This window comes from Bos javanicus, chromosome 7, assembly GCF_032452875.1.
Source record: "Bos javanicus breed banteng chromosome 7, ARS-OSU_banteng_1.0, whole genome shotgun sequence".
NCBI lineage: Eukaryota > Metazoa > Chordata > Mammalia > Artiodactyla > Bovidae > Bos > Bos javanicus.
Window position 1 is genome coordinate 101516296 of NC_083874.1, and position 26148 is coordinate 101542443.

The 26148-nt window shown below is 35.6% G+C and overlaps 1 protein-coding gene across 12 annotated transcripts in view; it reads left to right on the plus strand.

Moving 5' to 3' along the window:
• Positions 1-26148, plus strand: part of PAM (peptidylglycine alpha-amidating monooxygenase) — a 325194-nt gene that overhangs the window by 239230 nt on the left and 59816 nt on the right. For all 12 annotated transcript variants that reach the window (XM_061424504.1, XM_061424505.1, XM_061424506.1 and 9 more), the window contains exons 9-15: positions 5576-5624; positions 7196-7263; positions 8308-8388; positions 8670-8746; positions 9102-9205; positions 15601-15785; positions 16853-16924. In XM_061424504.1, the coding sequence (XP_061280488.1) occupies positions 5576-5624; positions 7196-7263; positions 8308-8388; positions 8670-8746; positions 9102-9205; positions 15601-15785; positions 16853-16924 (636 nt within the window). The remainder of the gene's footprint in view (positions 1-5575; positions 5625-7195; positions 7264-8307; positions 8389-8669; positions 8747-9101; positions 9206-15600; positions 15786-16852; positions 16925-26148) is intronic.

Genomic DNA, 26148 nt, shown 5'->3' on the forward strand with positions numbered 1-26148 from the left:
AGTAAAAGAACAATTTGTTTTTGAAAAAGACTGAAATAAGTAAAGATACCTGGAAAGAAGAGCTGTCAACATTTTTACATGATAATGGCTATACAGGACAAGTGAATAAATGTAAATGAAAAGAACAATTTCAAAATCAGTATAAAAATTGCCTTAATCCTGCTGAACTAACTTCCTCTAGTCCAGAACTTAGAAAGAAACAGGTTATCTTGAGTCTGGTCAAGGGGATCTATATTACTAAAAGTCGTGGAAGGACTTTGAAATAGTGCATTGTCAACTTCTTCAAGGTCCTGTAGTCCCAACACAAGAATCTCATTTTAGCCAGACCATGATGTTTTTGTCTCACTGACATTCCATAGTATCACTGATGACTCTGTTCTGTGTCTCCCTAGTTTGTACCTTTCTGAATCAGCATCTCTGTTTCTATTTTCAAAATACCTATTTTGTGCAATGTCTTTAGCATACCATTCCAATTCTAATTCTCTTTGCTTATTTGATTCCCATTCCCCCCCCCCCCGCTTTGTTCATTCCTGTTAAGTTGGAAAAATGTGATGTGCTTCAGTTTCTTCAGTTAAAGAAATTCCTGACCAATAGCTTTGAAAATATATTTCTTAAAAGTAAAATATCCATGTTCTGAAATTTTTTAGAATCTACCAATAAAAAAGAATGATCGTCATAGTAACTTATATTTATTGGCTATTTTCTGTGATCCAAATAGAGTGCACATTCTTTACGTAGGTGTCTCATTTATAGTCTGAAGTTTCTTAGTGGTGTCAGTATTGATCACGAGTACTAGTCTACCAGATATTAAATACATAACTTTTTAGATCCTACTCCTTTTAAACAAAGGAACTCAGAGAGGACCTAGTGGAAACTGGTGATGATTTTGTAAGGTGCTATAGTCAAACATCTGTGTGTGAATGAACTGTAAAGATTAATTCTAAACTTTCCACCCAACAAACCTTACATATTGTACATTGGAAATGTGCAACATTTATGTTGAAATGTAAGTCAAGAGAATAGTCCTCACTTCCTGTTCTACCTTTCATTCAGACATTCAATCCTGTGATTTCAGGCCATTTCAGTTATTTCACCCATCACTGTTCAATCTGTACTTAAGCTGTGGTGTTCCGTTTCTCTGGTCTTCTGGCATGCTTCAATTTTTCCATCTATTCCTCGCCTCTCTTCTGTTTACTTTCATCCTAGTCACAGAATTACATTTCTCGACTAGCTTTTTCAACCAGCATATGATTTCAATACTCAAGTTCATTTTCTGTACCTTTCTTAACTATCTCAGTCCTGACTGCATTTTTTTCATCGTGCGTGGTAAAATATTAACAGAAGCACTGATGTGTTTCTTTATGATAATAAACCTTTAAAGCGTCATCCGTTTTAAGAGACAGACTTCATTTATAGCCTAGTGAATTGAAATGAATTAATTCTTATGAGGCTTCCTAACTTGTGGCTGAAGTGCCGTGTTACAATAGAAGGGCAAGCAAAGTCAGAGCCCACTGGAAATCATCAGTAAAATATGCAAAACCAGTGGAAGTTTCTGAGTTCAGAAGTAAGATCAGTGTGGAGGTTATGGAAATAATATTGCATAAGTGTGGCTGGGATCATGTTGGAGTTAAAAGGTCATAATCTCCACACCAAACGCTAGGCTGAAATATGCTTCTCTCCAAAGCTGCCACTTGCCATAGGAATAGCTATGGATCCTGGAGCCCTCCAGACCTCCAGACAACCTTCCTTGTTTGAGGGAGTTCAGTTTACTCTTGCTGAAACTTCTCAATGTATGTATATGCAAACACATGGGTTCCTTAGGTCAAACTGTAGAAAGTCAAACTGGAAGAAATCATAGTGATTTACAATAAGAAAATTTGATTTTGAAATAATGAATATATTTTCATAGCCAATATAAAAAATGTATATGAATATGCTTTATAAGTATTTTCTTTACTTTGTGATAACTCTTAGCATGTTGCTCAACTAAAATATCACCATTAAAATATTTATCCATTACTAAGTTAAAGAATTTCCTCAAGTTACTCAGCTGGTCTTGTGATTGTTACTCCATGGATAAATACTGATATATATATCTAAAGTGTGATGTTTCTATCTAAAGCATAAAGCATAATATCTAAACACTCATACACATAGGCACACATGCACACAGCAGTTTTTTTAGAGTGCCTCATTTTTTGCTGACTCAGTGGTTCAAATTCACAAGGTAAATTTGATGGAAACAAATTCTTTCATCCATGACTAAGGAACTCTATTTAGTGTGATTTTTTTAAGTGTGTTTCTTCACCAGTTTTCCTTCTGTATATTTTGATTTCTGAAGCTTTTTGTTAAGCAGGTAAGATTTTCACTTTGTATATTCACTAGCCTTCTAACCATATAAGATTTTGTTGTTGTTTAGTCCCTGAGTTGTGTCCAACTCTTTTCTGACCCAATGGACTGTAGCCTGCCAGGCTCCTCTGTCCATGGGATTTCCCAGGCAAGAATACTAGAGTGGGTTGCCATTTCCTGCTCTAGGGGATCTTCACAACCCAGAGATCAAACCCACGTCTCCTGCATTGGCAGGTGGATTCTTTACCACTGAGCTACCTAGGAAGCTCTATACAAGATGTACATTCTGTAAAACAAAACTTAAGAGTCTCGAGATTCAATTTTCCCTTAAGTCATTGTAATACCTAAGTCAGAAGTTCAGTATGTTTTTCTCCAGAATGTGTTGAGCTTCTCATATTACTACTTGAATTTTTAGCTGATTAGTTATTTGTGTGTAGTTACTTTGTGTGATATCCTTGACGGTCTTACAGAATATGACATTGATTGATCACTTTTAAATCTCTGTAGGGAAGCAAATAGCAATTATATAGAAATTATTTAATTTGCTATCTTTTAATTTGGTGAAAATTTTGATGTGTGCTTAGAAAATGTCTTCAAATTAAAAGTTATTTTTGACTTACTTTCATGCTTTTGAGTAAAAATCTACTGTTTAGACAATTCTAATCAAGAACTTTATCTAAGAGGATGATCAGTTACTGGCAATAGCTGGCATGTTACTGTTAATAACATTCCTACTACATTTAATTTGGTGACATATTTCAGCTTTAATGATAAATTATTTAATAGTTGCCGTAATGTGTTAATTAACTTATTTATTTTTCTCACGGAGTTTTTTTGAAGTCGTGGTAAAGAATATTAGCCAAGTTGAACATCAAAATGTGATTAACTTGATTCTTTGAAAGCAAGAGTATAATATAAAACCAAGAAGACAGTTCTCATTGCACTTAGAACCTTTTGCTTGGTTGGACATTAGGGGAGTGGGAGAAATTCTCACCTGGTATTATTAATTAAAATAAAAAATTACAAAACCCGACCATTCAGTAATTAATGAGTCATCTGTAAGTGCCAGATAATGTGCTAGGTGGACACGTTCTATGATCCTGTCCTCCATTGCTTAAAATCTTCCAGCGGCTTCTTGGGAGATGGAAAATGAAACCCAGAATCTTAAGATACTCTGCATGGCCTAGGCAGTCTCCTGCCTCTTGGCCACGGTATCCTGCCTGGACCTCAGTAGGTAAAACAGCTACCCAGGGTCATATGATCCTGTTGAGTTCACGGCGTGATTTTATCATGTTTATGTGCTTGGTATTTTGTTTCTCCTTGTCCCTCCTACCCCATTTCCCTGTGTCTCCACTCCCACTAGAGCGGAAACACCATGAGAGCAGGAGATCTGGACCTGCTGCTTTTCACTGTATCCCAATTGTGAAGAATATAGCAAAGCTCAGTGAATATTCACTGAATGAACAGATGATTACCATTTCTCGAAATACCCTTAGACAATAGATAGTTTTTTATACTTAGATAGTTTTTTATACACAGGATAAATGTTTTCTGAAAACAATTCAGCTATTTAGGTGAGTCTCTGGAGTGTAGAATTCATTTGGTATAAATGAATGATACACTTTCCACTATTCTCTTTTGATCAGTGGAGATACTTAGGTAATTCTGGGTGAATCCAATGGCTAACCATTTTGAAAGTAGTACAGAGTAGGTGTATCTACTAAGTCTCAATCAGTGCACTTAGGGAAACTTGTTCTCAACAATAAACAATTTTAATAAATTAAACAATAACATTCAAATCTCCTTTCTATTTCTAAAGCATAGGCAAAAATTAAGATAAACCTGTTGTATTCATTCTTTTGTTTATTACTGTTCTCTCATCTATTTAAAACTCAGTTGAAATTTTTTAAAAAAGAATTCAATGAAATTATTATGAAAATAGGATCTCACTGAAATTGATTTAGGAGAGTGGACAAAGTCTCTTTGTAAATTGACACTAATGTAATGTTAAATGTAAAATTAAATATAAAATGTTCATCATTGCATTTATTTCTGTACTATTTTTGTGAAGATCAAGCTTAATACTCTACAGTGAAATTTCCTTTGTGTTTTACTACGGAAGTATTAAATATGACTTTTTATACTTTGTCTAAACTTTATCTATGGTAAATCAACATGTCTATGTTACTAGTTAAGTTACCTGTTATTGTACATTTTTATGTGAGGTTACCTTGGCTTTTCTTATGAGAATTACAGATGAAAGGAAAATTTTTTCTTAAAAAAACTATATGCTGTTATTAGTATACTTCACTTCCTAATTTCTAATATAAATCTATCATTCTTGTACACACTCAATAGTTATATTAAAATCAACTTAAAGTTGAGATATAAGGTTTTATAATTCCTTAGAACAAAATTCTTAGAAAGAATTTAACGTATACAGGAATGGAAGGAATGAGTAAGTCTGAGTTACTATTCATGGTGTCTGTGGTTAAAGATCAGCAAGTTCAAAAGAGATAAGAATTTGGATGGGTGATTTACATTTCTGTCTTCTTTCTACCTGAGAAAGACAAAGGAAGAAAGAAGAGAGAGGATGTGTAAGAGGTCTCTGAAATGTCCTTGGCAAAGGTACAGAGATACTCACTTTCCACTGAAGTTAGGGTATAAAAAGAATGAACATCAGGTTCCTATTTAGAAGGCAGGATTGAGTGAGGCTTAGAAACCAAGTAGGGTGATTCCTATACATAAATTTGAGACATTACAGACTAAAAAATGGTAATACCTTGAAAGCCCAAATTATGGACTAATTCAGTTTTTGAAAAGTAGAAAAGCTAACTCTTTGGATCCCAGTAGAACAAAACCAATTCAGTTCATGAGCTTTTCTGGATGTTTCAACAATACAGATAGTTTATAGAGAGTGGGCATAGTTTTCTTTTGTGAGCTTATGACTAGAATTTTAGTGTGTCTGCTAGGAAGCAGATAACCAGTCAGTTTGATGAGTCAAGAAAAAGCTACAGACTACTTGAAATGATAGTTCTCCTGTTGCTCTGTGATACATTGGAATTAAATGGATTTTATGAGTGTGAAAGTACTCTGTAAACTGTAAAACACCATACAAGCGAAATATATAGGGTTTTTAAATTTAGTATTGAGTTATTAATTAACATTTTTAGTTTGAAATTCGTTATTCATATTTAAGATGTGTATTTTTTGTGTGTATTTTCAGATAATCACAAGGACTGCTCTGGTGTTTCCTTACACCTCACACGCCTGCCGTAAGTACCTCGGTTATCCTAGCTGAGTGACAGCTTTTAAGATCTTCAAGAGCTTAAAAGTGGGAAATGCACTATGCTAGTTGTCTACTGCTGTATAACAAATTATTCTAAATGTAGTGGCTTAAAACAGCAAGCATTTATTGTCCGGGTTGCCTGTGGCTAAGGAATTTGGGCACAGCTTAGCTGGGTGCTGGTTGTCTGACACAAAAGCCACGGTGAGAATCTCGGCCAGGGTCTCAGCCATCTGGAGACTCGACCGGGGCGGATTCGCTTGCAGGCTCTCTCACGCGACTGTTGACAGGATTCGGTTCCTTGCTGGCCATGGGCTGGAGGACGCCTCGTTTCCTCCTCATGTGGGCTGTAAACAGGGCAGCTCCCAACATGGCTGCTGCTGTCTGCCCATCACCGTCAGCAAGGGAGAATGCAAGAGGGTGTCCAAGGTGGAAGCCAGAGCACTTCTGTATCCTCATCTCAGAAGTTACGAATGTGTGTCGAATAGGTCAAGAAAGTGGTGACCACAGGTCTTCCTACTCTGAATCCAATGTGCAAAAGAAAAATTATTGTTGCTATATTCTATTTGTTAGAGATAACAAATTACTGGGTCAGGTTACTTGGTCCAGCCTGCATCAAGGGAAGACAATTGAATGAGGGCAAGGATGTCAGAGCTGTGGGTCATTGGGAGCTGTATCGTTCAGGGTCCTCCAGAGAAAGTGAACCAATAGAATGTATGAGAGAGAGAATGAAAGAGAAAGAGAAACTGAAATGTACCTTAAGGGATTGGCCCACACAGTTGTGAGATCTGGCAAGTCTAAAATATTCAAGGCAGGATGGAAGGTAGGAAATCCTGGCAGGAACTGATGTTGCAATCTTGGGTCCAAAGGCATAATTCCTTCCTCTTCCGAGGACCTCAGTCTTTTCTCTTAAGACACTAATCCACATTTTGGACCATAATCTGCTTTACCCAAAGTCAGTGGTTTAAATATTAATTACATCTTCACAAATACCTTTATAACAACGTCTGGGCTAATGCTTGACCAAATATCTTGGCACTACAGCCTAGCTGACTTGACATATAACCACTTGACATATTAACCACTACAGGAGCCATTTCGAGATTGGGCTTCCCAGAGGGCACTAATGGTAAAGAACTCTCCTGGCCAATGTAGGAGACTTATGAGATGCCAGTTCTACCCCCGGGTCAGGAAGATCCTCTGGAGGAGAGTATGGCAGCCCACTCCAATATTCTTGCCTGGAGAATCCCATGGACAGAGGAGCCTGGCGGGCTGCAGTCCATGGGGTCACAAAGAGTCAGACACGACTGAACTGACTTAGCACACATGCACATGTAGAAACAGTCACCATGCCACAAAAATGTGTATTCAGCTATTTGCCCAAGAAAATAAGTTATTCTCAGGAAAAATATATATATTCTACCTCATTCCCCATATATTAGTTTAATTTCCACATGAATCGTATTTTATAGGTCAATGCATGGAAGTATACCTTATTTTTCCAAGGCAATTGTTTTGACGTTTTCCAATAGTTGAAATGAATGTTATTATTTTGTGCAGACAGCCTTTAATTGCTGGCATGTACCTTATGATGTCTGTTGACACTGTTATACCACCAGGAGGGAAAGGTGAGTAATGATCTTTTAGAATTTACCATTACCTCATTACCTAATCTTTAAGGATGGATTAACAGAACATCTTTTATAAACACTTGAAATGACCAATATTTTTGAGTCCCTGAAAAATAAACCAGTTCTTTATTATCCTCAGAGTTAAAATAGGTTTTTGTGTTATTCCAAGCCAGCAGTTTATTATATTCCAGTTTTATGCCAAGAATTGAGGTCCATGGGGAGATAGTGAGTGATATAAATTTAAATATGATTCTTGAATATTTTACAAATAAATCATCCATTCTTCAGATGCCAAAAAAAATTCTTATCATACAGTGGCATAAACTTATAGAGGATATCAGATTAAGAATCAAAAGCTAGCAAATCCAGTCTGAACATAGATTTGTAAAATGGGTATAATATCTGATTTCTCCTAAATTTCCAAAAAAAAAAAGAACTATTAGAATGAGTATAATATTATTTATTGCTGTAAATATCTTATCCTTTGGTGGGAGTGTCATATTATTCATTTGTTCTTACTGGGGATCTGTTAAAGTCAGTAAGTATGATCTTGTTACTTTTCACTGTCTAATTTTAAAAAGGCATTTATTGAAAACTCAACTATGTGTTAGTCTATAAGGAAAGAAAAGTATATGAAATGTTTCCTTCTCAACAGGAACTGTCAATCTCATTATCTTAGGTATTTGCAATAAATTTTTCAAAAATCCTTCTGTTCTAAAAATAAAAACCAATATTTAAGCTTTTTCAGCTGCACAAATTTCATGATGAAGGTATCAAATTAAGCCTGGGTTTTCACTGACAATGTATGTTGATTTGACTCTAGTCATTTTATGAGTGAAACAGAATATAAGGGATTCTTAACTCATTTTAGTAAGAAGCTGGCCCATAATTAGTGCTTAATACCTCTGAGTACATGAGTTTGTGTATACTCAAAAACCCCATGCTTAACTGCTTGTGGATACTCTGTACATACTTTTAGTCAAGAATAATGTTATTTTCCAGTTGAATAATGACTTTTTTCTGTGTTTTCATTTCTAACAGTGGTGAATTCTGATATTTCATGCCATTATAAAAAGTATCCAATGCATGTCTTTGCCTACAGAGTTCACACTCACCATTTAGGTAAGAACTTTACATATTAAATGATAAGCCACTGTGCTTGCTAATGCTGTAAATGTAAACTGTAGATTATATCTGACCTGAAATCTGTTTCATCTGTTTCAGTGGAAGAGGTTTTGTGCAGTATCTTAAAATTCTGCATGTGTTTTCATCATATTGTTTTCATTAAAATGCCGAGCATTTGGGTTTCTGAAAATATTTATATTTTATTTTGCAATAAGAAAACAAATAATGCCTTTTATCTTTTTAATACCCTATACAATTATAATTTGTGTTCATTACAGGCAAGGTAGTCAGTGGATACAGAGTAAGAAATGGACAGTGGACCCTGATTGGACGCCAAAGCCCCCAACTGCCACAGGTGTGTGGAATCTAGTACAATTTTGAGAGAAAAAAAATATTAATCAGCAGGTGGTAATTTATAAAGCCCTTATAGAGCCCTTGTGAATTTCTCTAGAATCTAAAAATCTCTAAATCTACCTTTACTCTATGTCTAAGCTGTGTTTAACTTCTTTTTTTTTTTTTTTGTATTGTTTCCAATTTGATGGGTTGCTTATCAGTTTTCTGAGTATTTCTAAGCAGGGTGGTGAAGTGTGTCTGCGACTGTGTGTGTATTCATCCCCTCAACCCAGGGTAGCCAGGCCTCATGTTACTAAGCATGAGCTTCTGGGTGTTGTTGATAATTTTAATGAATCGTTGTGTTTGTCTCTTTGCAGGCCTTCTACCCAGTAGAGCGCCCAGTGGATGTGAGTTTTGGTGACATCCTGGCAGCAAGATGTGTGTTCACTGGGGAAGGGAGGACAGAAGTCACACACATTGGGTATGACTCCACAGATTCCATTATTTAAAAATACTTTATTAGGACGAGGCGTGGTTATAAGTGACAGTTATCTTCATGAATGAATGGCATTTTTCCCCTATTATAAACAATTACAACAAACCCTAGCATTTTATGCTTTCAGGACTGATTGAGTTGGTCAAACTGCAGAACATGTGCTTAGTTTTTCATAATTCCTATCTTCCTGCTTATTCAAGACCTTTAGGATCACACCTCTGCATATTATAGTTGCCACAGGAGTGTGTATTACCTCCTGTACATCTTAATAAAGAAAAATGTATTGATTATAATTTTTTTCTCAAGTGTCCTTTGGTCCTATGCTCAAATTTAGGGGAATATATAGGTTCTGCATGTAATGGTGGCCATTAATTACTCAGAACCAGGATTTTTTTCCCTACCTGTTAAAACCTTTATGTATTCATTATGAGAATGTTCAACTTTTAAGTAAGCTTCAAAATACTGAGCTGCTTTGAAATAAGTATATTTTATAACACCAAGTACATTTTTCAAAGCACTATGAACTCTTTCAAAAAGGGTTTGCCTAAATTAAAAATGAAAGATAAAGCCTCTTATCATGTCTTTTGGTTAGAAAAGAACCAAGGAGCCTCCTTTCCATTTTAAACTAGGTTATAAAATATTTACTGACACCACCTAGAAGATGGAGCTTTAAACCATTTATCTTTTGATCAAAGAGGAGTTACAGAGAGTAGACATCTGAAAATACGCATTAGATGCACAGATGATCCTTATGATGACAACACGAGCTGTTGGTTGTTAGGGGATACATAAAAGGTACTAAGGCAGGTGAATGAAAAAAAAAGCATTTGAGATGGTAGAATAGGATCTTTTTTATGTCAGCCTAAGAGGGTTTTTTATTAATAAGCATCAATTTTGAGACTAATGATAAATAGAAAAAAGTTATCGATTTATATTAAACAAGGAAATTTTAACAGACTTGCTTTTAGATGAATTTGCTAAATTTAAGACAGAGATGTGAGGAAAGCAGTACAATTACTGAGTTGCATAAAATGGTAACAAAAAGATTGACAAAATCGATATAATTAAATTTGAAAAAGTCTAATCATTCACTTTACTAACAGTCTTTAAATATATGAAGTGTAGTGTCTCTGGAACTTTATTTAAATGCCATTCGTTATTTTATTAACCTTTGAAATAAACAAAGGAGTAAAACAAGTCCCTTTCAACACATTCTTTGTATTAGTTTTCAAGTTCAAGTGTGAAATAAGTAGAATTTTTTTTTTTTTTTGCTTAGAGGTACCTTTACAATGTGGGAGGGTTTGTAACTTCCGCCAGATTCTATCTTTTGAGTATCCTCTGTGTAGCAATATCAGCCATGGAAATTAATGACTTGTTATAGTACCAGGATGAGAGGCCAAAGTGATCTCTAGGGGCCTCTTTCAGTTTCATGAGTCCGAAATAATTCTAGTCTTTTTTTAAAATGCGCATTTTGCTTTAAAATAATACCCTAAAATGACTATACCAATCTATCTTTATGTAAATGTCCTGTGGGCTAAAGGAAACACCACTTTGTAATATAAATGAAGTAGAAAGAAATTATAGGAAATTAACTTATGGGTCAATCTATATTCTGAATATTTAATTTATACTAAGAAAGCAGGAAATTTTGGATAAATTTAAATATGAATTAAATCCTCATAATAATGCATAGCATTCCTATAGCACTTAGTACGCTTTTCAGTAATAACAACAATGCATCCATTTTGTAAAATAAAGAATACCACCTCCATAGGGTACTATAGTATCACAATTGAGAATGTAACCAATAAAAAGGGAAAACTAGTTTATTTATGATGTATTTTAAATTAAACGTGTTGTGTGTGCTCAGTCATATCCAACTGTTTGCGACCTCATGAACTGTAGCCCACCAAGCTTCCCTGTCCATGGAATTTTTCAGGCAAGCATACTAGAGCAGGTTGCCATTTTCTACTCCAGGGGATCTTCTCAACCTAAGAATCAAACCCATGTCTCTTGCATCTCCTGCATTGGCAGGTGGATTCTTTACCACTGCGCCCCTTGGGAAGCCCATTTTAAGTAAATGATACTCTGTAAATCTCTCTCTCTTCTCTGTTCCCATCTAACCCCCAACCCACACATACACAAACATCACTCCCACTGGCACAGGTTTGTGCCCTGAGCCTAAAGCCTAACTTAAACGCAAGTCTCACTTATCCAGAGGTCTTATGGGGCCAGAAGATGTCCCCTCCATGCACTGGAAGAACAGTGGGCTCCCAGTTTTTAACCTGCTTGTTCTGTAGCCACCTGGAAACTAGGTTTACAGGAAAATTGTACCATCTAGTGGCCTTACCAGTAAGATTTTCAGTTGAGTGATTCTTCTGCCCGGTCCTAGTTTAACTCTGCATTAAGCTAGAAATTTTAGAACTGGAGAAAGCTTAAAGTGAAGTCGCTCAGTCATGTCCAACCCTCAGCGACCCCATGGACTGCAGCCTTCCAGGCTCCTCCATCCATGGGATTTTCCAGGCAAGAGTACTGGCTGGAGTGGGGTGCCATTGCCTTCTCCGAAGAAAGCTTAGGTAGAACAATCAGAGTTAACTAATAAGAAATAGTTAAAAAATTCGGGACAGTTTTTAACCAGAGGTTCAACTCAAAATACAACCATTAGAAACAAGTGAATTTAAGACAAAATATATCAGTAAACTTAATGATAACATTTTAACCCAGATACATATTTCTTTTTAAATATTAAATATGAGTAATATATCTTAGGCAAATTTCTCTAATGTATATATTAACAATGTAGTACTAATTAACCTACACAGAGCAATATTTTGTGCCTGACACTGCATTGTATATTTTATATTCAACACGAGGCTTCTCTTAGTTCATTTCAAATGTTTAGTCAAGTGTAAACATCCAAAACAAGAATTTAATTGAGTGAGCCAAATAAGCTAATTAAGTCAGCTAATTTGCCTAAAAGTATAAAATTTAGGATTAATTCTTGAGAATTGGTAGGTAATATTTACCAATTTGATCAATTTTGTTGGTCATATGTTTCATTTGGAAACAGTTATTTCATATACATTTGAGAAGGTCTAATAAATATTTGTAGTTACCAAGCACAACACTTTAATCAGCATTTAAAGTATATTATATGCAAATAAAGTTATATGGTCAATAGCCCCTTAATATACAAGTTTTAGGGCTTCCCAGTTGGTGCTAGTGGTAAAGAATCTGCCTGCCAATGCAGGAGACAAGAGAGATACGGGTTGGCTCCCTGGGTCAGGAAGATCCCCTGGAGAAGGAAATGGCAACCCGCTCCAGTATTTTTGCCTGGAAAATCCCATGGACAGAGGAGCCTGGCGGGCTACAATCCACAGGTCACAAAGCGTCAGACACGACTGAGCCCACATGTATTCGTAGTAGTGTACAAAGTTTTAATGCACCAGGAAACCTTTTAAGAAACAATTCAGAGCTTTGCGAAATAACTTCTTTAAAGTTTTCATATTTCTTTCCAAAATGAGTCTTTTACCATCTTGGCTGCTTTTAAGTCTAGCATGGCACATGAAGATACATGTAGGGCTAGGGATGAGGGAATCGCCAGAGTGGTGTATCACTGTCTGAAATGTAGTCACGGTGTTCTGCAGTATTTGGGTTTTTATAAAGGATGCATTTCAGAATACTTGATACTTTCTTAAAGGTCTACTACATATCTTTATAATATGAAATGATATATTTTTATAAAACCCTGATAGATGGATAGATGAAAGAAAGAGAAACAGACATAAATATTCATGAGAAATGCTGTAAATTGTTCATTATATGGACCTGACTCAGCAGTATAATGTATGGGGTAACAGGTTATGCCACCTGTAATAAATTATAGGCATCTGTTAAGACAAATGACTTATTCTTCATTCAACAGATAGTTACTGAGGACCTACTATTTTCAGGCTAACCACACGCTGTCAGAATTAAAGCTAGCTGGTGTAAAAGAAGTAATTGTCATGTACGCACCTTATTATGCATAAAGAGGAGAGAAAAGTAGCCCTGTAGTTTGGGGATCTAGGTGATACCAGCCGTCATCATTCAGGGAATCAACAGTGGCGATAAGGACTGTTGAAAGGGCCATTTGGTGGGGCCAGAGGAGCAGTCAGAACACGGTCCTCCTCCACCGTGGAGGAGGAGGAGGTTGACAGAGTCGAATTGCATATGTTATTCTCTATGGAAAAGAAGGTGGATGTGTTACAATTCTTCCTTGGGAACGTAGAAAGCAACTTGGTTTAAAGTCAGATCTTTTGAGTAGAAAAAAGATGAATATTGAATAATATAGGCAAACTGTGTTGGCTGATACTAAGGATCATTTGAATCCTAACATGTTTAAGATATTATAGTTTCTCGGATTGGAGCTCAAAGTTCCTTTGACTACAAGTTCAATTATTGATGGAAAGAAAGTATGGCTTTTCTTTTCCTTCAGCTGTTCAATGAAATTTTCTTTGTGAAGATTCTTATTAAATCAGCTCAATACTGTATCATAGAGTCAGTGCCTCAAATGAGCTATATTTGGTGAACGGATGAGGCGGTTTCACAAAATCACACGTGTTTAGAGATGAACATGGGCATGACATTCCCAAGAGGACAAAATATAGAAGGATCTTTCCATGGGTTAATTTCAAGTTTCATTTATTATTATATATATCTATGCAGTTTTTTCCTTTCCCTAATTTGGGAAGGTTTCATTTCACTTTCCTGCTCTGCACCATGATTTCAGGGTTTTCTGAACCAGGGCCACATCTTAAATTCCTTTCCCCTCATTTCTCTGTCTTAGTCTATATACCCTTTTCCTCATTTTGAATGGGGGAGGGCAGATACTATAGTGAGAGGCTCCACCTTATTACTTTGGCCCCAGCCCTTCCTTTTATAGCACATAATTTTCTGACCAACCCCTAAGCTGCTAAAATATAATTCTTAGCAATGGTGTTTTGACACATGAAGATACGTGTAGGGAACAGGTGTCTGTTTGGGATTGCACGTCACCGTTTGCTTATATTTCATGGGAGACGCATTTACCCTGACAGGTATCAGATTTGGAGGGTGAAAAGCCAAATTATTTTCAAAGCATAAACAGAGCTTCCCATGACCATTCCTGTGGTCTCTCAGGGGCTCTCCATTTTCAGAGCTTAGAGAAACCACATCCCTGTTTGGAAAAGATTTTTCTTCTTTTTTTTTTTCCTTCCCTTGCTGATGTCATTACTGTTGCTATGGAGAGGAAATAAGTGCTCCGTGACATTGCTGGAAAAGTCAACACTGACGTGTTTCTGTACAGCAAATAGTCCATTTCAGAGCTTGCTTTTTATTAGCAGAGGCTTGCTAAAAATTGTCAGAACCAGTACCAAAAAGGAAATGTTCTTTTGCTGGAACCATCTTGGTTTATAAAAGTTTTGCAATGGTGTACCTAAACATTTCCTTCCGAATAATAGAAAAGAGTATGAAATACATAATAACCCATATGAATTGAGGAAGAAGAAAACATGTTTTATAAACTATTAGGCATGATTTATATTATTTGAAACATTTTTTCTTGGAAATGACCACCCCACTGTTTAAAAATCTATTTTTAACCTTGAGTTATTCAGTTATCCAGCACTACCCCATTCAGATCTGAGCTCTTAGAAGAGATTAGGCCTGCTTTCACTTTGTATCATTCCTCAGGCATTCTTGTCTTCCCTACTATAGAAATCAAGGTGCCAAGACAGATATCAGAGATACGTTTATGATGTCCTAGTATCAACACATGATTCTTGATTCATCTCACAAGTTACTTTGGTTACTTACAAGGCAGTAACCAAAAGCGAGATCCCAGACTCTCGTGGTTAAATGGAAAAAGCCATTTTCATATAAGCTTGTAAATAATATGTGATATTTCTGTTGAACTGTTCTGAATTTTATTGTTATAAGTAAATAATTAAATTTTCCCATGAGAAAAATACTTTGCTTTATCAATGAGTTTTAACAAATAGAAAAAGGACTAAAAAATAAAAGGATTTAGAAGAGAAAAGAAAGCCTCTCGCTGCAACTAAAGTCATTTCCATCTGTAGTATTTGGTGGTATCCATGGAGTGACGGCAAAAGGATTCTCCATTTTTAAGTGGAAAAATGCCATTGACAGTATGCTCTTGATGTTGAAAACTGTGATGGGTTTTAATGAAAGCTTTAAAATAAATGCACAATATGTCCACCTTTGAATCTACTGCTGGCAGACTGACCAGTTGCATTTTTCTTGCATGAAGAATGTGTTTATGTGAATGACTAATCTGTCGTATCTGTGGGGTTTTTTTTGTTTGGTTGGTTGTTTTCTTTCTGTTTTGTTTTTGCCTGCAGTGGCACGTCTAGTGATGAAATGTGCAACTTATACATTATGTATTACATGGAAGCCAAGCATGCAGTTTCTTTCATGACCTGTACACAGAATGTAGCTCCAGATATATTCAGAACCATACCACCAGAGGCCAATATTCCAATTCCTGTGAAATCCGATATGGTTATGATGCATGGACATCACAAAGGTAAAACTGATGCTTAATTTAAAGCAACATATGTTTTTATGTTTTTCATTTTCTTATGTGTTTTGCTTGACTGTATGATTAATACTTCAAATCACCCTCCTCCTGTCAGGCAGTTGCACGTGTTCACGTAATCTGATTCTCTCTTTCCCGCTTTTCTCCTCTCTCTCCCCTCCTGACATGTCCCTATCAAAACAGTTAAAATGAAAACTCTCAACTAGTGATGAAACAGATTCGTTTGGGACCAAGTCTGTAAATAAAGATCTTTCTTCATGTAGTTCATGTTTCTAGTTTCCTCATTTCATTCTTCCCATGACTAGTAATGAATTATACAATTTATGAATTTATATACCATGTTCTAAAGAGTGCCACCATTTGTAAATGGAAATGGTTATCATCTCTGATCATACCTTACATTATCTGTTTAATGAGTCTCTTCAAGCTAAGAACAATTCTTGATTTATGAGGCATTACTAGCCTTAGTCTTTTTGAGCACCTTCTCAGAATTGTTCTTTAACTTACTGTTCATCTGCAAAATGGTCATGATTGTCATTTCTTCAGTTTAAAATTGCAAAACCCATACTTTTTTATTGGATGAAGTATGATGAGACTTGACTGAGTATTACAAGTTTGGTCTTAATGCCAGAAAAACTTCTTATTTCTTTCTACAGGAAATTTTATAAAAGAAGTTAACATAGCAAGCAGGTCATTTATGAAAATTCCAACATATTTTAAAAATGTACTATTAAATGTTCTGAAAATATCCTAAGTTCAATTTAAAAAATAATACAAGCAGTTTTATTAGTGCATCTTCAAAATTCTATATCATGTCTATATCACTGCAATGGTAGTTGACTCTGGTGTTAAGCCAGAGTCTGGCGCTTGGTAGTCATGATAGAGTTTTTGTGAATCAAGAGGGCATTTCTACCATATGAATTCTTAATACTATTGTTTTTATGAAACATAGGATCCTGAAAATATTTTTATGTTGATAGTATATTTCCAAAAAACTATTTACAGTGTGTGATATATACTGCAAATTTACTCTCAGCTCTTTTGATCCCTTCTAGAAACAGAGAACAAAGACAAGACTTCTTTACTACAGCAGCCCAAACAAGAAGAAGAAGGAGTGTTAGAACAGGGTATGTATGCTTCCTGCTATAACTAGGCATATAAAAGTATTCACTATCCAAATAGGCAAACAAAATTTAAAGTTATTGAGATATTTTAGGTCTTTCTTTATCAGCCTAATGCATCCATATTACTGATTTTATATAATGTATAATTCAGGAGAAAATAATCAACTGTTAGACTTTGGCTTTGACAATTCATTAATGTAATTTAGTCCCATTAAGTTTTTCTGTCTTTGTTTTATCTTATTTAATATTGTCACTTTTATATAGAGTACAATAAGTACAAATATAATCATTAGAAACAATTAGTGGGCTGCTTTTGAAACCTAATGACCTTTAACATTTAAATTCTTATACATTTTGTATGGTGTGTTCATTTGCTATATTTGAGGTTCAAGAAAAAAAGAAATTGAGTTAAACTGTATCTTGCCTGTCTTTTAAGTCATTCTTCTCTGCCAGGTAAGGTAGGAGGGGTTATCATCTTAAGCAATTGTTTTGTGTTAAGTTGCCATCTGATGAGTTAAGAAGGCTCCATTCTTCCTCTGTTCTATTTACTTAACGTAGTAATATTTCATGTTGTTAAGTCGTATATTGCATGTGCTGGCACTGAAAATTTATTCTCCCGAATCTTGCTTTCTTGTGGTTGTTTAGAAGATAGTACTTTGTGTTAGGCTGAAGTATGTTATCAAGTCGTTTTTGGCCTAGATGTAATATATTTTAAAACATTAGTTCAATGTTAATGCAAACACACTTCTAATGACAATATAAAGTATACAGGAAATAGGATTTTTCTATTAGCAGTTATAGAAATTTGTGACTCTTTGGATATTAAGAACTTCTATAGGAATTATTCAAAATGTATTTTATTAGGTCTAGGTCAAAGATACACTTATAATAAATGCACTATACGCTAATAATATTACACAAATAGCATTTGCAGAATTAAAAACAGGCTTTTTAAAGAAAAAAATGCATTCTGAAAGGGGGGTAGGGTAAACTGTAACATAAAAATTTCGAAATTATACAGAGTATGTTTCATAACATCTCATTCTAGCAAAGTGACCTAAAAACTTAGCTCAAAGTTGTTTCTATTTTGTATTAAATTAAAAAAAGAAGATGACTCTATACTAAATAATTTATGGTAAATGGTTCATACTGAACTATTGAGTATGACTTAAAATAACAAAGTTTATCAATGCTGTGTATATATTTTGTAAGGAAATCAATAATTATAGCCTAAACATAGTAGCTTTAAGTGTTTACTCTGACTGTCCAGAAATTTAATCAGACTTACAATGAATTATTTTGACAATGCACACACTGTTTGAACTGTATGTCTTTGAAAGAATTGGAGTCGTCTTAGAACATATTTCCGAACAGCAACATATGTAGTACAGCTCAAACTACCGCACAATTGCACTCATCTCACACGCTAGTAAAGTAATGCTCAAAATTCTCCAAGCCAGGCTTCAGCAATATGTGAACCATGAACTTCCTGATGTTCAAGCTGGTTTTAGAAAAGGCAGAGGAACCAGAGATCAAATTGCCAACATCTGCTGGATCATGGAAAAAGCAGGAGAGTTCCAGAAAAACATCTATTTCTGCTTTCTTGACTATGCCAAAGCCTTTGACTGTGTGGATCACAATAAACTGTGGAAAATTCTGAAAGAGATGGGAATACCAGACCACCTGATCTGCCTCTTGAGAAATTTGTATGCAGGTCAGGAAGCAACAGTTAGAACTGGACATGGAACAACAGACTGGTTCCAAATAGGAAAAGGAGTTCGTCAAGGCTGTATATTGTCACCCTGCTTATTTAACTTATATGCAGAGTACATCATGAGAAACGCTGGACTGGAAGAAACACAAGCTGGAATCAAGCTTGCCGGGAGAAATATCAGTAACCTCAGATATGCAGATGACACCACCCATATGGCAGAAAGTGAAGAGGAACTCAAAAGCCTCTTAATGAAAGTGAAAGAGGAGAGTGAAAAAGTTGGCTTAAAGCTCAACATTCAGAAAACGAAGATCATGGCATCCAGTCCCATCACTTCATGGGAAATAGATGGGGAAACAGTGGAAACAGTGTCAGACTTTATTTTTCTGGGCTCCAAAATCACTACAGACGGTGACTGCAGCCATGAAATTAAAAGACGCTGACTCCTTGGAAGGAAAGTTATGACCAACCTAGATAGCATATTCAAAAGCAGAGACATTACTTTGACAACAAAGGTTCATCTAGTCAAAGCTATGGTTTTTCCTGTGGTCATGTATGGATGTGAGCCTTGTGAAGAAGGCTGAGCGCCGAAGAATTGATGCTTTTGAACTGTGGTGTTGGAGAAGACTCTTGAGAGTCCCTTGGACTGCAAGGAGATCCAACCAGTCCATTCTGAAGGAGATCAGCCCTGGGATTTCTTTGGAAGGAATGATGCTAAAGCTGAAACTCCAGTACTTCGGCCACCTCATGCGAAGAGTTGAGTCATTGGAAAAGACTCTGATGCTGGGAGGGATTGGGGGCAGGAGGAGAAGGGGACGACAGAGGATGAGATGGCTGGATGGCATCACTGACTCGACGGACATGAATCTCAGTGAACTCTGGGAGTTGGTGATGGACAGGGAGGCCTGGCATGCTGGGATTCATGGGGTCGCAAAGAGTCGGACACGACTGAGTGACTGATCTGATCTGATCTGAAGGAATGAGACTCCCATTTAGTCCATTCAGCTTGTAAAATATTTCAGTGGAAACTGAGGCTGGACTATGTTTTCTTTTTGAAGTTGAGTTGATCAAGTAAGACTTTGAAACCTCTGAAAGATTAGAAACCTAGAGGTCTTATTAGCAGAGTAACCTTAAATATTAGATTTAACCAATTCTTTTCAAACAGTAAGATTTCAGGAGGTGCCATATATGTCTAAAAACCAAATGCTATGATATACTTTTATATATTGCTGTTTGTTTACCCTTTTGTGTTTGATAGCATATACATATAATATTAAGAAGTTTAAATATATGCTTATATATTTATATTGGGCTATATACCCAGTATAGTCTTAATGGTTTCAGAGGAGAATTCTAAGGATACATAAATTATTTTCCTCTAGTTGCCATTTTATTCTACTTATGAATAAAAATGCTATTAAGTTATTTAACTTGGGAGGAAGAAACCATTAGGCTGACTCAGTTTTCATACTGCAGGAAAAAAAGCTATGGTATTTATATGTTGAAATTAGTGGGTCCATCAGAATGTCACGTCCAGGATTATGTGAAGACAAATACTTCACCAAAAGCCATTTCAGTGGCCAATGTAGCCTCTCTATTCTTCTGCTGGTCTTTGGGGGATCACCAGCCTGGAATTTAAAGAGAAATATAGAAATATTTCAAATGTGTATTTGTACACATCATCCATTTGATTCACTAATGAGATCAATCTATCTCCTTGCAATACACAGGGCAAATCTACTCATTACTGAGAGAGTGTCCTATTTTTCTCAGAGATGTTTGTTTGCACAAATATCTATTTGTATTCATTCCCTGAGGTGTTAAATTAACCAAGTAGCTGATAGGAGGGCTCTAATAATTCAAATAAATTACACCATGTAGGCTGATTTTAAAAGAAAGTCCTCAGACTTAACCCTTTGCCTTATTTTGGTGTTCTGGCCAGAACAATTTATGTTCAAATACTCCTCCTAGTTGTATTGATTCTTCGAATATTTTAAATCTCTGATAAATACAAGTCCTAAATTATTTCAGTTGTGCTAGCCATAAACTAACAGACAGCATTAATGTTGGTCACATGGATATAAAACTGCCATTAGAAATAGAACAGTTAAGGAGCAGGAAAGAAAAGACCCAAAACATTAGAGGACATGTACCCAAAGGTAATCTCTGAACCCTTCAATGGCTAAATAATAGAGAAAGCCCTACCTGGATAGTGCAAACAATTTTTTTTTTTTCTGCTTCCTGTCTTGGCAAAGCAGACAGAAAGATAAAGGTCATGATATATAATATTAAATGCTATGTTGGAAAGAAGGGATGACCTTTATTGAGGTAGTAAAAAAAAAAAAAAGAGGTGGGGGGTGGTGAGACAGAGAAATACTCATATGCCATAGGCTGAAAAAAAGAACTGTACCCATGCCAGAAAGGGACAGGAAGTGGTAAGTACCCCCAGCATGGAGAGAAAACAAAAAAATCAAAGCAAACCAATAATCTTTTTAACACAGGTTTATCTAATACTCTGTTTCCCCAGGAAAAATATAATATTTTGTTTTCTTTGAAATTCTAATCACTAAGAATGCTAGCTATTAATTTTTGCCTGAATATTCATCCTGGTTGGAAATTAACTAACAAGGCTGCAAGTTTGAAAGTGGCATAAAAGTTGTGTGAATCCATGTAGAGTTGCCCAGCCTGCTGCAGGATCCTTGTCTGCCTTTGTTTTCTCTTGAACAGAATTTTGACCAAAGGCAAATGTATCTTAGACTCCGTCTCAAAAGGTATAATTATGGAAACACCAGAGGAACCTCATTATATGCACATCTTTATCTATCAGGTTGTCCTGGATTATGCAACAGTGGAAAACATTTTAATGAGGCTTTAATTAAATCTGCAGGGATTTTTTTTTTTAATAATGTTATTTGGCTCGGGGCTGGTGCACTGGGATGACCCAGAGGGATGTATGGGGAGGGAATTGGAGGGGGTTTCAGGATGGGGAACACGTGTACACCCATGGCGGATTCATGTTAATGTATGGCAAAACCAATACAATATTGTAAAGTAATTAGCATCCAATTAAAATAAATAAATTTATATTAAAGAAATAAAAAATAAAAATAAAATAATTTAAAAAAAACAACAATGGAGATGTAAGGGATCCTTAAGGGTACTTTCAAGTATACCTAAAATTTATATGTCAACTTTAGATTTGCCACACTCAATAAGTTTTTATTCCTATCTATATACATTTGAATGATATTACTACATACATGGAAAATACAGTTATAGACACTTCTGTAGATGTGTTCATTCCATGTGATAGTCCTTGTGAAAAGTATGGACAAACAATGCTTCAATTTTACTGGCTCTGCAAATGTAGTAGAAGTATGATCTCAGTCAAGTTACTTTACGTATCTGCACTGCAGTTTCCTTATTATAAAATGGCAGTAAATAACTGACTAAAACCTCAAAGTATAGTCAATCAAATAAAATTGTGTGTGCAAAAAAATGTAGATTAAAAAAAATTAAATAAAAATCATATTCATTATAGAAGATATGGAAATTATAGAAAGGTATAAAGAAGTAAATAAAAATCATCCATAATCCCTAGAAATATGGATGTATATGTATACCCTGTATGTGAATTCTGTATTATACATATGTACATACATTATTTTTGAAATATTTAGATCATATGTATGCAGATTTTTGTATCTTCTTTTTAAAATACTGTATCTTGTGTATTTCTTCCAACTATAAAAATTATTGGCATGTGTGACTTTCAGTGGTTGCATAATATATGTATATTCATGCCCATAGTGCTTTAAAAATAGCCATTTTGTTTATAAGTAAGCTTATGTGAATGAGTGAATGCAGAAACGCACTAATAGATATTCAGAACAAACGAAAATGTCACCATGCCTTGAAAATGTTGTTAGTGAAGAATTCCCTGTGTATGTAATAAGGACAATGAGCTAAACAATAAAACCCAATTAGACAGTGATTCTGGGTGGAGGAAATGAATCCTAGATTATACAGAATGAGAAAGGTGTTGAGATTTTCCAGAGCAGACACATACAAATGTATTCCTTCCTTGTGTGTTCCGGTTGGCACTTTTAGAAAACATGTTTTTTCCTCTTTTTTTCTTATGCTTTATGATTCTTTTCATAAACGTTGTCTATACCAAAGGTACAACCTGAACCTTCTGGTAATATTGTCTAGGCAAGGAATGTGGGCTGAAATTAAGAGGCATGCCAGCTGTTAAGAATTCTGAATTTTGAGTGTTTCTTTTTCTTTAAAATTCAAAACATAGATCTAATATTGAAACTTATATTGATTGTATTGGGAAGATTTTAGGCCTTAAAAAAAAACTGAAGGCAGAATTGAAAGTCAAATCTACAATAGTGGTGTGTCCTTGTTATTGTACATTATTCTCTGGACAGCATTTCTTTTTCAGCAGAAAGAGCCTTTAGTGTGTTTTATTCAGTTTGCTCCAAACTCTTCTCATTGTAGTCTTCATGCCCTCATATAATCAATCTTTCTACTCAAAGGTCAGCATGAGCTTCTGGATTCCCAAGGCAGGAGGAATATGACAAAAATACAATTTGTAGAGGGAAATCACTCCATGGCCCCAGATAGTTAAAGGTCTTCAGACACCTTCTGTGAAACAGAATAATTTCACAGTGGTTTTATGCTAACAAAAATGAATTACCATTGGCATGTTTTATCAAACAAGCAGAATCAAGGGAACAAGGTTGCAAGTTAAAAAGACAATAGTGTGCTGTGAAGCTTATTAAAGTAACAGTTGATAAACCATTTATGAGAAGAGTGACATACAGGCTGGGCTTAGTGGTTAAAATTTAATTCCTTTGTTGTTCAAAATAGGACCCTCCTTTCATTCTGTAATAAAGTCCCAATGACTTTAGTAACATCTTCTTAGGTAATTCCAAGCATTCTCAATGCACTTTGCTATTTTAAGGAAAAAATAAGTCTTGTTTCTCTTTCCAGTCACTAAAAATTTATCGGTTTGTTATGATATATGAGCAGCTCACAAATTTTTATTTATTGAACTCATCTATCAAATGCAATTTTAAATACCCCCCAAGGCTCTGGGAAGCTGAGTGAATGCTCTTTTGAATTGGTTTCCTGATAACAGAATAAACAAACAGATGTGGATGATCGTTTGTCACCTAGTTGGTGTTTCCAGTATAGATCAGTGTGTATGGCAGTCACAAAAGTCACTTCCTGACTTCTTTTCTTATATTTGTCTTATTTTCCTAAACAAACAAAAACAAGGTAAAAAGCCCCTTTCTGCTTCTGATCATTTCCCAATTAGATGAATCCTATAGAAGGAAAAAGTAATAAAGTTGACTTTACTTGTGATCCTTGAGCTAGTTGCCATGATCTTGTGTTTTATGTCTCTGAGGCTAGTAGGATAGATATTGTGGGTTCAGCTCAGTTGCTCAGTCGTATCCGACTCTTTACAACCCCATGAACTGCAGCACACCAGGCCTCCCTGTCCATCACCAGCTCCTGGAGTTCATCCAAACCCATGTCCATTGAGTCGGTGATGCCATCCAACCATCTCATCCTCCATCGTCCCCTTCTTCTCCTGCCTTCAATCTTTCCCAGCATCAGGGTCTTTTCAAAAGAGTCAGCTCTTCACATCAGGTGGCCAAAGTATTAGAATTTCAGCTTCAACATCAGTCCTTCCAATGAATACTGAGGACTGATCTCCTTTAGGATGGTATGGTTGGATCCCCTTGCAGTCCAAGGAACTCTCCAACAGCACAGTTCAAAGGCATCAATTCTTCAGCACTCAGCTTTCTTTATAGTCCAACTCTCACATCCATACATGACTACTGAAAAAACCATAGCCTTGACTAGATGGACCTTTGTTGACAAAGTAATGTCTCTGCTTTTTCATATGCTGTCTAGGTTGGTCATAACTTTCCTTCCAAGGAGTAAGCGTCTTTTAATTTCATGGCTGCAGTCACCATCTGTGGGTTAGTAATAAGTAAACAGTCAGTAAGCCAAATCACCTTTAACCAGAAGGGAAAGTGTCAGCTCTACCTGAGTCATAAACCAAGATATGAAACTCTGAAAAGAAATGCTTTCATTTATCATTCCTTGTATCCCTCTTATTACAGTTGTTGTTGCATGGTTATAATCTCATTAGCTTAGTTACTTGGCATATTTTGTTAAATTGCTAATGAATATCCTGTTTATTCTCCATGTACCATAGAAATCACAGAGCAATAAGCAGCAACAAGAACTGTTTGTTTTAGGTAATGAAGTACTAGTGATTTCTGTGGAAAATGGGAGTTTATATTCTGAAAGATTACCAAAAGGTTTTGATCATTTTAAAAATAATAAAATGCCTGCCAGAATTAAGATTCTATGTGTCTAAAAGTAGGGGTACTTATTTTTTAATCCAGTAATCTTAAAATATTTTTTAAGTATGGGGTAGTTTTTCAAAGGATGTTTCCCTCTCATTTACTTTGATCTCACCGTATTTCTGAAAGTAAACCAGAGAAATTTCCGTACTGCTGGAAGGGAATAGTGAGTGGTCCCAACTAAATAGAAGAATGTCTGTTGAGCTGTGAGATAGTTAATGCAAGCACACAGTAACAGACTTGGAGTTTAATGGCAGTGCTTTAGGTTTTCTTGCATTATGCTGCATAGTTTCCTGATGCGGTAGCTGCTCCTTCTCTTGTGTTTCCCAAATACCAAACCCGCTTAGCCAAATGACTTACAGACCTAGAGCATTTCTGCATTTCTTAAGATAAGAATCAAAGTTTGACGTGTGGAGAAGAAAGAAATGGAACTCATTGCAGTCTAAAATCATCAAGGAAGTATTTTTTATCTTTACTAATACAGTACCCAAGAGTGGCATTTTTAAAACATTATTCATTCCAGAATCATTTATTGAATATCTGCTGTGATGGGAACAGTACTAACTACTGGAAATATGATAATGAATAAGAAATGAGAGGGTTTTTTTTTAATATAAAATCATATTTGTAGCTTGCCACTTGTCCCTTCTCAGATAATTTAAATGTACAAAAAAGTTTTTTAGAATACCTTAGAGAATTTTATTATACATGTAAGGTATATTGCCAGTGGTAAGTGAAAATTCTTAAAAAGAATAGAAAATAGAAAACTCATACTTTCTGAAACCAAAAACCAGTCATTATTCTTTAGGCCAGCATTGTTCAAATCACTGCCATATATGTATGTATTGATTCTTTTATTAGAGTCTTACACAGTTGTAAGAAAAAGACAAGCTAGGATAGGACAGAAAATAAACTTCTTTAATTAGAGAATAAATCTTGAGCACCTGTTCTCAGAAGACTACTACTTTAGAAAGAAAAAGATTACTATGGTGAGAATGACAGGTCCGAGGTGAGTTCACAGAGAAGAGTTCTGGCTGCTGCAGAACAGACAGGGAAACCTGGACCCAGTGCCCTTAGAAGGCAGGCCCCTCGGCCAGGCTGCCTCCTTCAGACCCGGTTCAGCATCCTCA